This window comes from Pelobates fuscus, chromosome 1, assembly GCF_036172605.1.
Source record: "Pelobates fuscus isolate aPelFus1 chromosome 1, aPelFus1.pri, whole genome shotgun sequence".
Lineage (NCBI taxonomy): Eukaryota > Metazoa > Chordata > Amphibia > Anura > Pelobatidae > Pelobates > Pelobates fuscus.
The window spans coordinates 254,544,266-254,556,517 of record NC_086317.1 but is presented as its reverse complement, the minus strand read 5'-3'; the positions used below and the strand labels follow the sequence as shown (position 1 = coordinate 254,556,517).

General features: G+C 42.6%; 1 protein-coding gene across 1 annotated transcript in view; it reads right to left on the bottom strand.

The window, feature by feature from the left end:
• The window catches only part of LOC134612211 (ultra-long-chain fatty acid omega-hydroxylase-like), a 111,326-nt gene that overhangs the window by 36,773 nt on the left and 62,301 nt on the right, over nucleotides 1–12,252 (bottom strand). The window contains exon 4 of the mRNA XM_063456562.1: nucleotides 2,437–2,581. Within this exon, the coding sequence (XP_063312632.1) occupies nucleotides 2,437–2,581 (145 nt within the window). The remainder of the gene's footprint in view (nucleotides 1–2,436; nucleotides 2,582–12,252) is intronic.

The window sequence follows — 12,252 nt, the reverse complement described above, 5'->3', positions numbered from 1 at the left end:
GTATTGCCCCGCTACAGTCTGTAATGAATGCTGCAGCTAGACTGATTTTCCTCTCTAGTCGGTCCTCTCACACCTTGCCCCTCTGCCAGTCCTTACATTGGCTTCCTGTATCCTACAGGAGTCAATTCAAAGTGCTAACCCATACATTTAAAGCACTGAACAATTCCAGCCCCTCTTATATCTCTTCACTGATCCATAGGTATGCCCCTCCTCATACCCTCCGCTCTGCCCGTGACCACCTCCTGACCGCTGCTCGCACCCGTACGGCCAACTCGTGCTTGCAGGACCTCCCTGAGGGCAGGGTCAGTTTGTTGTTTCCTGTTGCCTAAGACTGACTTGGCTTGTGACTCCTGCTTGTGGAATCTTAATTTTTGCCTGTTTGCTGCTTGCCCTGACCTTTGAAACCATGCCTGACTACTCTTCTGGATTTGCCCTTGTCTGTTTCCTCATATCTGGTTATTGTTCCTGTCTAAGCCCCCATGCACAGATTCACAGCCCAGGTAGCTTCTTATGTGGTTACCGCGGGTTGTGTTTATCTGCAAAGGTGAGCATACATCTCTGCACTTCAGACTCCAACCAAGGTAAGACCGTGACATAACGAACTGACATTCATGGAGTCTGCAGAGATGTGCAAGTTGTTTACCCAGCAAGTGTCCAGCCTGGCCCAGACTGTTTCGGAGCTGCAGCGAGAAGTTCAATTTCTCGCTGCCAGAGAGATCCGACGGTAGCCGTACATCCTTCCAGTACTTTAAGGTGGATTGTGAGTTGTTATTCACCATAAAGCCTCGGTTATATGCCACCGACTTCATCATGGTCCGAAAGACTATCAACCTGCTGTCTGGGTGGATTAAAACATGGGCACACCAGATGTTGCAGGCTAAGAGTCCTGTACTCGACAGTTGTGGGTCTTTCATGACTGCTATGGATTAGCAGTGCAAGACCTCTAGTAAAACTACTGCGCCAAGGCCTGCTCCACATTCCAGAGGATCCAAGATTCCCAGAGACAGGGAGACCCAGTACCAACGCCACACCTCCTTGTTGCCTCCTTATGATCCGGTTCATAGGAAGACTCCAGAGGTATCCAATGTTCCTCTTGACTTCGAGGAACCTATGGAAATAAGACTCGTCCAGATCAAAGTGATGCATGAAGAAAGAGACCGGAGGAGTAGCCATTACTGTTTTTACTGTGGAGAAAGGAGACACTTATTGCCCTGTTTGCTTCCTGCTCTCCGACTGGCTACTACCTTTCTTCGTCCAATAAGCTCTGCATGTCATCCTGTAAGACTCAAAGATGCCGTCATGCCACCTCTTGCTCCAAAGACATCTGACCTCCTCCTGAAAACACTCCAGTTAAAGTCAGTACCATTCCTGTCTGCTCAAATCCTACCTTCGGATTGTACCTATGCCTCATATGGGTACTAAAGTCCGCAAAAAGGATTTGAAAATGTTTGAGAAGGCATTGCAAGCCACAAACTCCACTCCTGTTGATGTACCTAAGGCAAAAAGTTCTGGAATTGAAGTACTTACCACCTGCATCCGGATCATAAAGACCTTGGCCACTCTCCAGTGTTACCAGAAGCTGGTACTATGGGGTCCCATGCTGTAAAGGGACTCCTCTCTGGGGACTCTGATATCGAGGGAGGTTATTCTGCTTAAGTTTTGGGAGACAGTCAGTGATCTGGTCTGAAATATTTTAGGTGGTGTCACTCAATTTCTCACTTGCTCTGATCTCTAATGCACTGGAAAGAGGATAGATGATCATCAGAATGCTGTTTATGTCCAACACTGAGTTGATGCATGAGTCATAGTGGAGACTGGACCACAATGGAAAGGCCCTTCCCACCAAGTAAATTCTATGAGAATCCATCTTGGGATCCCTGACATTAACTGTAAATTTGTCTTGAGGATTTGTATTTATTATTGTGTAAATGCAATATTGTGTACAGAGCATGTGTGTTTATTGTGCATATATTTTTAGACAATTTTAATTGTATGTTATCGTATCAGTGTATTTAATATTATAGTTTGGATATCATGATATAATTCATATAAAATTGATTTCACAAGTTAAAGTGAAAATAGGATCATGTTTGTTTTTCTAAATATCTATTTTTTGCTCTGTCTTCCATACCTCATTGTTTCCCCATTTACCTGCACCACCCAAGTGGGAATAACAATGGCTGAGTAATAGCATCGTGTTGCATTTTGTATTGTGTGTTTCTTGTAATTTATATATATATATATATATATATATATATATATATATATATATATATATATATATTAAAAACTTATTTGCTGAATGTATAGTAAAGAAAATGGTTTATTGATCCTTAAACAAAAATACATAAGCAAGTACAAATTGTATTAAAATTAAAAACTATACAACTATTGTTCATAACTTTTTTATTTTAAAAGAAAGCTCAGTTACTGCACCTGAGGCTGCAAGCATAGGTTTGATGGTTTCTGGATGGACCAGAGATATTATACTTATCATAGGACCCATCCAGACTTTGCAGGACTTTCCGCTCTTTATGATTAAATCGTCAACTTCTTTCATTCCTTCTTCATTCGGGAGAAACTAAATGCAATGATAAAGCATACAGCAATGTTAGAGTATATGGAAGGCCCTAATGGGCTAGAACAGAGAAAAATGACAAAAGTGGCATCAAGTACAACAAGTGGCAAAGCTATTTATGTTTCCTGAGTAATGACAGGCATATTGGCAAAACATACATGCTTGTGAGAGTGTTTTTAAAAGTGTGAGCATGTTTCAGTGATAACATATTTTTGTATCTTTACTGAATACAATTTCTTACTTTTTACAGAGTTTTTCAGCTCCTTGTAGCCTTATTGCAAGCACAAAAAGAGGGAAATCACACATTTATACTCCTCATACCTGTGCCTTAATTTAGACTTCTCTGTTACTGATGAACGTAGTGGAAAGAGGCATTAATTGGAGAGCTGCAAACAGGTGTATATTTTACTTTATTCTCTGATTATTTTCTGTGATTTTTGTTTTACCGTTTTTACAATTGGTAGGCTAGAAGCCAAGTTCGATCAGTTACAAAGAATCTCTAGATATATACGATAATTATAGAAAATACATATTGAAGATTATAATGATTTAGTAATGTATAGTGAGAGAGTGGGAGTCACAAATTAGATTAGTGCTCATATGGTATTAAAGAAACACTATAAGCAACACAACAACTTCAGCATGATAAAGTGGATTTGGTACATAGATCATGCCTCTACAGTCTTGTAGCTCAATTTTCTGCTGTTTAGTAGTTCAATCACTTTGTGACATACACATTTCCTGTAATGAGAGATCTAAACGTCCTTTATCGCGCAGTCGGTTTAATTTCGAATCTCTCATCCACTGCTCTGTCAACAACCTGCCAGAGTCTGCAGGAGCCTCATGTGAAACTATTTTCTTCATGTAGACTGTGTCAATCACAGCCAGGGGAGATATGGCGAGGGTTGTATAAACGAAAACAAATGTGATTTACTCCTAAATGGCAGAGACATAAGCAGTGAGACTGCAAGGACATGATCTATACACCAAAATTTCAAAAACTATGCTAATCTAATGTGTTACTCCTTGCAGACCCTTTCTGCTCCTTCTCCTACTTTAGCTTTGTGCTCCTTGCTGTCCCTTTCTGCTCCTTCTTCTACTTTACCTTTGTGCTCCTTCTGATTCTTTCTGCTCCTTTACCTTTGTGCTCCTTCTGTCCCTTTCTGCTCCTTGCAGACCCTTGCTGGGAGGAGTCGCGTGTAGCGTTATTACATGCAAATTCAGCATAAGGCAAGAGGTCATACCAGTTGTCATGGTTGTGGGATAAGAAACACCTCAAAAAGCCCTCTATAGATTGGTTAACTTTTTCTGTAACCCCGTTGGTCTGGGCGTGATACGATGAAGAAAAAGACAAAGCAAGCCCAAGTTCAGAACAAAACTTCTTCAAAATCATGATATAAACTGAGTTCCTCTCTTAGATAAATCTCTTGTGGGAACCCATGTAATCTGTATATTTCTTTAATAAAGATCTGGGCTAACTCAGCAGAGGTAGGCAGTTTACGGAGAGGAATTAAATGGACCATTTTCGAGAAACGATCCACCACAGTTAAAATGGTAGTATGTCCCTTGGATGGTGGTAGATCTACGATGAAGTCCATTGCAATGAGGGACGAAGGTTTTTCAGGAACAGGGAGTGGCTGTAAGAGACCACACGGTAGTTTATGAGGGGTTTTGGTCATAACAGTACATGCTTGGACATAATCAGTAACATCCATATGTATACAAGGACACCAGAACTGTCTAGATATGGAGGACAAGGTTTTTAGAATTCCTGGTTGGCTGGCTGACTTGGTAACATGGTACAAGGAGAGTATTTCTGTCCTCTTCGTAGGTGACACAAACAATTTATCGTTGAGTTTGTCGTCAGGAGCCTGGGTTTGAGCATTATGTACCTTGTCCATCAATGAGGAGGACATGGTTAATACAGTGGTAGCCACTATACATTCTGGTGGTATGATAGGAACGACTTCTAAATCCTGATCAGAGTTGGTTTCAAACTGTTTCGATAAGGCATCAGCCTTAGTATTACGAGAACCAGGCCTATATGTGATCAAATTAAAACGAGAAAGAAACAAGGACCATCTAGCCTGTCTAGATGAGAGATGTTTAGCCTCACTTACATAGGCCAAATTCTTTAGCTCCCTCTACTAAATGTCTACACTCTTTCAAAGCCAGGATTATAGCTAATAGTTCCCTGGTCCCTATATCATAATTGGCTTTTGCCAGGGATAACTTTTTGGAGAAGAAGCCACAAGGATGGAGTGGAGTAACTTGACATCACGTTGAGAGAGGACAGCTCCAACTCCTTTCTCCAAAGAATCAAGCTCTAGTACAAAAGGCTTGGAAGGATCAGGATGTATGAGCACCAGAGTTGTAGAAAAGAGAGACTTCAGTTGCTCAAAGGCAGACAGGGCTGCAGGAGGCCAGACATAGGTTTCAGCCCCAGTAATGGGAGATATGACCGAGGAGAATCCCTTTATAAACCTGTGGTAATAGTTGGCGAAACCGATGAATCTTTGAATGGCTTTAAGTTTTTAGGACTGGGCCATTGCAAGACCGCCTCAAGTTTTTTGGGATCCATTTTTGGGATCCATAATGTAGCCCAAGAATTGTACCTCTGCCTGGTGAAATAAACATGTCTCTAATTTACAATATAAACCATTGCACAACAGTGTTGTAAGTACTTAAGATACATGAACATAGTGGGTAGTAATGTCTGGGGAATAAATGAGGATGTCGTCTAGAAAGACTAGAACACAAGAATGAATATATTCCCTTAATACATCATTAATCAGGTCTTGGAAAACCGCTAGAGCATTACACAATCCAAAAGGCAATACGAGATATTTGTAATGTCCACTCCTTGTATTAAATGTGGTTTTCCATTCATGATTTTCTTTTATCCTGACCAGATTATATGCACTCCTGAGGTCTAATTTAGTAAACACAATGGCACCCTGAAGTCTATCAAATAGTTCTGTGATAAGAGGAATCGGATATATGTTCCTTATAGTGATCTTTTTAAGGCCTCTGTAATCGATGCATGGTCGTAGGTCTGCATCTTTCTTAGACACAAAGAAGAATCCTGTCCCTGCAGGAGAGGAAGATCTACGTATGAAACCCTTGGCAAGAGCATCCTGGATATACTCTTCCATAATTTCACTCTCATGGGGGGACAGTGGATACACCCATCCTTTAGGTGGCAAAGTGCCTGGAAGAAGGTCAATGGCACAGCCATAAGGTTGGTGTGGGGGTAACGTCACAACATTAATTTTGTTAAATACTTCCTTAACATGGATGTATTGTGGGGGAACCACCGTGGATAAGGGAGCAGTAGTGGGTACATTGATATGACCTATAGGTTTTACTGAGAGAAGACATTGTTCTTTGCAGGTAGTACCCCATGAATGAATCTCACTCTTAACCCAATCCAAGAGCGGATTATGCTTTACCAACCAGGGAAATCTGAGAATGACAGGACATGAAGGAGTTGAAATAACCTGTAGAGCTATATTTTATCTATGCAGTATTCCAACGGACAAGGATAACGGAAGGGTCTCGTGGGTTATAAGAGGTGTCAGGAGGGGTCTACCATCTATAGCCTAAATGGCCAAAGGTGTGGATCTCTCCCTCAGGGGGACAAGAAGGTCGTTCACAAATTTCTTGTCAATAAAGCTTTCAGCAGCTTCGGAATCGACAAGAGCCTTACAAGGAATGTTATGAGCACCCCAAGATCGAACTACTGATAGGAGGAATCTGTTTTGAGGCAATGTAGAGGACGATTTCGTAACACCTAAGGTCGGTCCTCTAATGGTGCTTAGGTGCAGAGGTTTTCCGGACGTATTGGGCAATTTAGACGAAGATGCCCCTTTTTACCACAATACAGGCATAAACCCTCAGCCCTACGGTATTGTTTCTCAGCTTCTGTAAGCTTCATCACTCCCAGTTGCATAGGTTCAGATTCGATGGCAACTGCAGGAGCAGATGGAGTCATACGAGGAGCTGAGGGAACAGGGGTACGGAGAGTTTGTGTCTTAGTTTTAGCACACTTCCTAATGCGGTTATCGATTTCCATCATGTATACTATATAATCTTCCAGAAAATCCGGAAGATCCTTAGCTGCTGTTTTATCTAATAAAGACTCAGAGAGACCTTCCGAGAAAGCTGTTACCAAACCGCTGTTAGTCCAATCAACCTCGGCCGCCAGCGTGCGGAATTCTATGGCATAATCCGCAACGGATCTATATATGCCCACTTTTTTATACCATGCCCTGGTCTTTCACATGATTTATTGTGCCATGTCCAGCATCAGGGGAATCATCAATTTATTCCTATGGTCCTGCAGTATCTGGCACATAGTTCCTGTCCACTGCATCACTCTTTGAGGCAGTGTATGTTGCCTCTGAGTCGACCGCTAACAGGGCATAAACCTCCTCTGCGCTATACTTCCTAAACATTGTGTACTACGGTAATACATTTTAACTATAACTAAATAACTAAACTAAATTTTCTTTAATTTTTTTTTACTTTTCACCCCTAACTAGTTTATTACTAAATTCCCCAATTCCCACTAAATTCCACCCCAACTAACTAAATCACAAATTGATAAAAAAAAAATAAATGTTAAAATTTAACAAAAATTTTAAATTTAACTAAAAATGTTACTAAATTTACTAAAAAAATCCAATTTAACCCCTGAGGGTAAAAAAAAAACAACCAGATCACAGTGAAGTACTGTGATCTGTATTTTGATTGCTGCTTGCATTGATCAATCAGCAGGGAAAGGGTTAATTTTTTTAAAAGCACAGGCTAAAGGGGATTTGGAATCTCTTCACACAATTTATTCTCTACAGGTGTCAGGGTACCTGAGGTCTCTACCTCTAAAAGAGGTAGAGACTTAGTAGTTTATCCGTCCAAACGAGCTGTTTCCTTCGTTCCTCGCGGTTCATCCAGTCACTTAAACACCGACCGCGAGGAATCCACATCCTTTTCTAGCGGGACGCTCAATACGTGACGTCATGACGCTATCACGAGCGATCTGTCACTCAAGTGTCCGATATCCAATCGGTACTTGTCAGAGGCGTGATTACCATCCAGAGCCAGGGTATTTAAGCTTACTTCTCACTTCAGCTCATTGCCCTGTCGTGGTTCTAGCTTGTCTAGTCACTCAGTGCTCTGGTATTCTAGTTTGCTCTATTGGTTTTGACTCGGCTTGTCTCTCGCTTATCTGTCTTCTCGTTCCCTCGACCTCGGCTTGTCTCTGACTATTCTCTATTACTCTCGGTACGTTAGTCCGGCCATTCTAAGGCCCGGTATACGTACCTTTCCACTCTTTGTACTCTGCGTGTTGGATCCCTGTCCCGATCCTGACATTACGACAGGGCCAATGGATCCTGCAGGTACAAACAGTCAGCTTGGTTCTCCTGATCCCAGGTTTGACGCCATGGAGCATAGGATGGATCAGATGGCCCTAGCACTACAGGCACTTTTGTCTCGTGCTAGTAACCCACCTGAGGAGACACGTACTCCTTCTATTTCTCCTGCAGTCTCAGGTCTAGAGGTAGCCACTGTAGGTGCTTCTTCCCGTATTACCCCACCAGTACGTTATGGCGGGTCACCGGAGAAGTGTCGTGGTTTTCTGAACCAGATTAGCATCCATTTCGAATTACAACCCCGCTCTTATCCTACAGATAGAGCGAAGGTTGGATTTGTTATTACTTTACTCATTGAGAAAGCTCTGAGATGGGCCAATCCTTTATGGGAGAATGATAATCCACTAGTCTATAATTATAATGCCTTTGTAGCTGCGTTTAGAAGAACTTTTGACCCTCCTGGTAGAAAGGTCAATGCAGCTAGATTACTGTTGCGCCTTAGACAGGACGATCGAACACTTGTGGATTATGCACTAGAGTTCAGGTCCTTGGCGGCAGAAGTTAAGTGGAACGAACAGGCTTATATAGATGTGTTTCTGAATGGGTTATCAGATGTAATTCTTGACGAGGTCGCTACTAGAGAACTCCCTGAGAATTTGGAGGATTTAATTTATTTTATATCTCGTATTGATGAACGCCTAAGAGAGAGGCAGAACACTCGAGATAGGACCCGTAGACCCTCCTTTAAACTAGCGCCTACCTTTCAAAATTCTGAGTTTGAGGACTTACGTATTTCTGAACCTATGCAGATAGGCAGTACTCATCTCACAGAGAGGGAGAGACAGTACAGAAGAAGGGAGGGTTTATGTATGTATTGTGGAGTCAGAGGTCATTTACGCCTAAATTGTCCTAATCGTTCGGGAAACGCTCGCACCTAAGTTTCTCTAGAGGACAGGCCTTGGGTGTTTCTACTTTGTCCTCTATTCACAACTACAAAGAGTTCAGGTTTCTGTTACCCGTTTCTTTAAAGTGGGAAAAGGGAGTAGTCAAGACTATGGCACTAATCGATTCTGGAGCTGCTGAGAGTTTTATAGATCAGGGTTTTGCTGCCAAGCATGCTATTCCATCCCAGTTAAAAGAGACACCACTGGCTGTTGAGGCCATCGATGGTAGACCGTTACTTGAGCCTGTCATTTTCCGTGAGACCATACCGATTAACTTAACTGCTGGCATCCTACATAGAGAGGACATATCCTTACTGCTCATTTCGTCTCCGTCTATTCCCATAGTCCTGGGGTACTCCTGGTTGAGGAGACATAACCCTATTATTAATTGGGAGTCAGGGGAGATAGTTTCATGGGGACAGAATTGTCAAGAGAAATGCTTGCGGAAGGTCTTACCTCTCTGCTTAACCAACACCGCGACTAACTCTGACAATCCTACAGAGACACAAATTCCGTCTCAGTATCTAGATTTAAAGGCAGTGTTTGACAAAAAGAAAGCCGATACCTTACCCCCACACAGGTCCTTTGATTGCAAAATTAACCTACTCCCTGGTACCATGCCGCCCAGAGGTCATGTATACCCGTTATCTACGAAAGAGAACTCAGTTCTAGAGGAGTATATTCACGAAAATTTAGACAAGGGATTCATTAGGAGATCCTCCTCTCCTGCCGGGGCTGGATTTTTTTTTGTTAAAAAGAAGGATGGTTCTTTAAGACCTTGTATTGATTATCGAGGCCTAAATAAGATAACCATTAAGAATGCCTACCCGATTCCCTTGATCACCGAACTCTTCGATCGTTTGAAGGGCTCTACAATTTTCACCAAGTTAGATCTCAGAGGGGCATATAACTTGGTGAGAATCCAGCAGGGACATGAGTGGATGACGGCATTCAATACTCGATATGGCCACTATGAATATACTGTCATGCCTTTTGGGTTATGCAATGCACCAGCTGTATTCCAGGATCTGATAAATGAGATTCTTAGGGAATTTCAGCAAGATTGCGTCATTGTATACCTAGATGATATACTCATACATTCTAGTGAGATTGAGACTCATCACAAGCAAGTCAGGAGGGTTTTGCACAAGCTTCTCCAGCATGGCTTATACTGCAAGTTGGAGAAATGTAGCTTTGATCAAACCCAGGTAACCTTTCTCGGCTATGTGATCTCGGGGGAGGGATTTAAGATGGATCCGGATAAGCTCCAGTCCATTCTAGAGTGGCCTTTACCCAAAGGTCTTAAAGCCGTACAGAGATTTATTGGTTTTTCTAATTATTATAGGCGCTTTATTAAGGGTTATTCTTCAATTATCGCACCTATCACCAATATGACCAAACAGGGGGCTGATACTAAGAATTGGACTACTGAAGCTCTTCTTGCGTTCAAAACTCTCAAGGAACTTTTCGCTTCCGCTCCAATTTTAGTTCACCCCGACACTTCTCTGCCTTTTCTACTTGAGGTAGACGCATCAGAGACTGGTTTAGGTGCTGTCCTATCTCAAAGGTTGGGTGTTGATAAACCATTACATCCATGTGGATTTTTCTCTAAAAAATTGTCTGGTACAGAGAGCAGATATGACATTGGTGACAGAGAATTACTAGCGGTTATCAAGGCTTTGAAAGAGTGGAGACATTTATTGGAAGGTACATTACATCCTGTTACCATTCTAACGGACCACAAAAATTTGTCTTATATCGGAGAGGCCAAGCGTTTGTCCTCCAGGCAGGCTCGTTGGTCGTTATTTCTTACCCATTTCAATTACGTTCTGACTTACAGACCTGGGTCAAAAAATTCTAAAGCCGATGCGCTATCTCGCCAATATGAGCCTTCTGCTTCAGTTGAACCACTTTTGTCCTCCATTGTACCCAAATGCAATATTATTGCTAATACCAGTCTCAAAATCCATTCTCCGCTACTTGACCAGATCTTGAAGTCACAACATCTGGCACCCGGAAACACTCCTGAGGGAAGAAACTTTGTCCCCCCTGAACTCCAACTGGAGCTCTTACAATGTTTTCACGAAAGTAAAGTAGCTGGCCATCCTGGTATTCGCAAGACATACTCTCTGATATCCAAGGATTTCTGGTGGGCTTCACTACGAAAAGATATTGAGGAGTTCGTCGCAGCTTGTGAGACTTGTGCTAAGACTAAACAACCTCATACATCTCCTTGTGGTCTGTTACACCCCTTGGACATTCCTGAGAAACCTTGGTCCTGCCTGTCCATAGACTTTATCGTAGATTTGCCTGCTTCCAAGAGACAGACTGTTATTCTCACGGTGGTGGATAGATTTACAAAGATGGCCCATTTCGTGCCATTACCTAAACTTCCGACTTCTCCTGAATTGGCAGAGATTTTTGCGAGAGAAGTTTTTCGCCTACATGGGATTCCTTCGGAGATTGTTTCTGATAGAGGTTCTCAATTTGTCTCACGTTTCTGGAGATCCTTTTGTTCTCAAATGGGAATCAAATTGAACTTCTCCTCTGCCTATCACCCTCAGTCTAACGGAGCTGCTGAACGCACCAATCAAAAGATTGAGCAGTATCTACGTTGCTTTGTTTCCGAACACCAGGACGATTGGGTCGGTTTGATTCCTTGGGCGGAGTTCGCACACAATAACCTTGTTTGTGATTCAACTCGCTCTAGCCCTTTCTTCATGAACTATGGCTTTCATCCTTCAATTTTTCCTTCGGTTTCCTCTTCTCAGGGGATACCGTCGGTTGATGATCATGTCGCCAACCTGAAGAAATTATGGGATCAGACTCGGCAAATTCTGTTACATAATTCCTCGTTGTTCAAGAGACACGCTGACAAGCATAGAAGAGCGGCTCCGGTCTTTGTTCCTGGGGATAGGGTGTGGCTGAGCACTAAGAATATTCGCCTAAAAGTTCCATCTATGAAATTTGCTCCTCGCTACATAGGCCCTTACAGGGTTCTCACTCGTATCAACCCGGTTGCGTATCGCCTTGCTCTGCCACCTGCCTTACGCATTCCTAACTCTTTTCATGTCTCCTTGTTGAAACCTCTTATTTGCAACAAATTCTCCTCTAAGGTTTCCTCACCTCGTCCTGTTCAGGTGGAGGGTCGGGAGGAGTACGAGGTCAGCTCCATCATTGATTCCAGAATTTCAAGGGGAAAATTGCAATATCTGGTCAACTGGAAGGGATATGGTCCTGAGGAGAGGAGTTGGGTACCTCAGGAGGACGTTCATGCTTCTCGCCTTCGCAGAGCATTTCACCTCCACTTCCCATCTCGTCCCGGTTCCTTCCGCCCGGTGGGCGTATCTGAGAGGGG